Source organism: Octopus bimaculoides, chromosome 28, assembly GCF_001194135.2.
Source record: "Octopus bimaculoides isolate UCB-OBI-ISO-001 chromosome 28, ASM119413v2, whole genome shotgun sequence".
Lineage (NCBI taxonomy): Eukaryota > Metazoa > Mollusca > Cephalopoda > Octopoda > Octopodidae > Octopus > Octopus bimaculoides.
In genome coordinates, this window is record NC_069008.1 from 12,824,421 (window position 1) to 12,826,783 (window position 2,363).

At 40.8% G+C, this 2,363-nt stretch overlaps 1 protein-coding gene across 7 annotated transcripts in view; it reads right to left on the bottom strand.

Moving 5' to 3' along the window:
- Window positions 1–1,247: 1,247 nt before the first annotated feature.
- The window catches only part of LOC106874908 (uncharacterized), a 6,121-nt gene continuing 5,005 nt past the window's right edge, over window positions 1,248–2,363 (bottom strand). For all 7 annotated transcript variants that reach the window (XM_052977666.1, XM_014922825.2, XM_014922824.2 and 4 more), the window contains one exon: window positions 1,248–1,878. In XM_052977666.1, coding sequence (XP_052833626.1) covers window positions 1,254–1,878 — 625 coding nt within the window. In that variant the 3' untranslated portion in view covers window positions 1,248–1,253. The remainder of the gene's footprint in view (window positions 1,879–2,363) is intronic.

Consider the following 2,363-nt stretch of genomic DNA (forward strand, 5'->3'; position numbering starts at 1 on the left):
TCTTTTGCCGAACCGCTAAGTGACGGGGACATAAACATACCAGCATCGGTCATCAAGCAATGCTAGGGGTACAAACACAGACACACAAACACATATGTATATATACATATATACGACGGGCTTCTTTCAGTTTCCGTCTACCAAATCCACTCACAAGGCTTTGGTCGGGCCGAGGCTATAGCAGAAGACACTTGCCCAAGGTGCCACACAGTGGGACTGAACCCGGAACTATGTGGTTGGTAGGCAAGCTACTTACCACACAGCCACTCCATTATATTAATGTTATTCTATTATTAACTAGCCTAAGTACCCAATGTTGCTCAGAAGTTTAAAGAATGTTAAAGGAAATAATTATATTTTCATAAAAATTCTATCAGATGACATGAATATAAACAAAGTTATTAAAACAAATCCTGAAATCAATCACAGTTTAATTTTGTAGAACTTCTAAATATGCAATGTTTTCAGTGTGTCCTTTAATTGGTGTACAAAGAAAAAGAGTTTTGAGACTTCCAACTCGTGAACATATGAGAGAAGCAAGGTGAAGTCCAACAATGTTGAGAGATTGTGCTTCAGATTTGTTTAAGGACATAGCAACACTTAGTTTCACTGGCAACTGGAGCCATTTAAATTCATAGGAGGGGTCAGATGATATTAAAGGGATCCATGAAATGATGACACTGTCACCCTTATATTTCCCAAGAGAAATGAATTTCGGTGGTAAGGACTAAACCTCGTTTCATTATAACAATTAAAAAGTGTCTGGGGAGAGTCAGAATAAAAGTGAAACTATAGTCTTAAAAAGTGTTTATCTTCACTTTAAAAAAAAAAGAGGTGGGATTGTAGACATATGTTTCTTTTTCTTTAAACCTCTTGTTCCATTATCACAATTAAAAAGCGTTTCAGAATCGTTTGCCTTTAAAATGAAAAAAAAACAAAACCGACGTAATTTCCAGACAGCCAAATATGGTACAGACTGATCCAGTGGTTTGGTCGTGCATAGAGGAACACACACACACACACACACACAGTAACTATAGTCTTACCAAAAGTGAAAGAATAAAAGTGAGACTATCATACTGCTACAAAAAAAAAAAAATCTGAATGGTTATATAGGGGGGAGCTACAACCCCCTATATGGGCAAGGGCCAAAATTTAACCTCCCCTAGTAATGAAAAACTTTCATGCCAAATTTGGTACAGATTGATCCAGTGGTTTGCCCGTGCATAGAGGAAACACACACACAATGAATTTTATATAGAGAGATTTATTACCTTTGCATACTCATTCATGAAGTCGACATCCTGGTTGTCAAAGTTGTTGACCTTCAACTGGGTCATGACTCTGTGGAGAACAGGCCTCTTAGTCTCTAGGATGGTATTGAGGTCCACCACAGAGTCATAGGTGGAGTTCCACCTAGTCATGTTGGGGACAACCAGCATCCTCCCCACCTCAGCATAGATGCTGTCTGCTGCCATAATGCTGCTTTCTTGCTGGTTCCAGAGGGCACGTGCCTTGGCCATGGCAACCCTGTAGGGCCCCTTGAACTCTGCACTCTGCAGTGCAGCATCTGTATCCTTGCTGGCCACTAGGTTGAAGGTGTGGGCAGCACATTTCATGTGAACTGGCAGGTTGATGGGATTGCCAACAACAGTGTCAACATCGTCAGGCTCAGCCACAGGCATGACCACGAAGTCTTCTAGGGAGGTATACTCCAACTCATGCTCGTCCACGGATTCAGCCAACAGGGTAGCCTTAGCAGCATCATCAGGGCCGATGTCCACATCCTGAGCCACTGGTGGGCCTGGCAGTGTGTTAGCCTCTTCCCCAAACTGGACAAAGGCTTTCACAAAGTTGCAGCCATTGCCTATGGTAGTCCTGGAATGAAAAGACATTTTAAGTTTGTTTTTTCATATTACAATAATGAAATATTACAATTGAATTAAATTTATAAATAAAAATAAAGTACAATTTATGTGAAAAATTTTTCTGATACAAATTGTTAAAAGAACTAATAGACTAATAGTCTAATATTCGTTTCTACTCTAGGCACAAGGCCTGAAATTTTGGGGGAGGAAGGGGCAGACGATTAGATCAACCCCAGTATGCAATTGGTACTTAATCTAGACCCTGAAAGGATGAAAGGCAAAGTCAACCTCGGCAGAATTTGAACTCAGAACATAAAGACTGACGAAATACCGCTAAGCATTTCGCCCGGCGTGCTAACGTTTCTTATTTCTTTACTGCCCACAAGGGGCTACACACAGAGGAGACAAACAAACGGATTAAGTCGATTATATCGACCCCAGTGCGTAACTGGTACTTATTTAATCGACCCCGAAAGGATGAAAGACAAAGTCGAC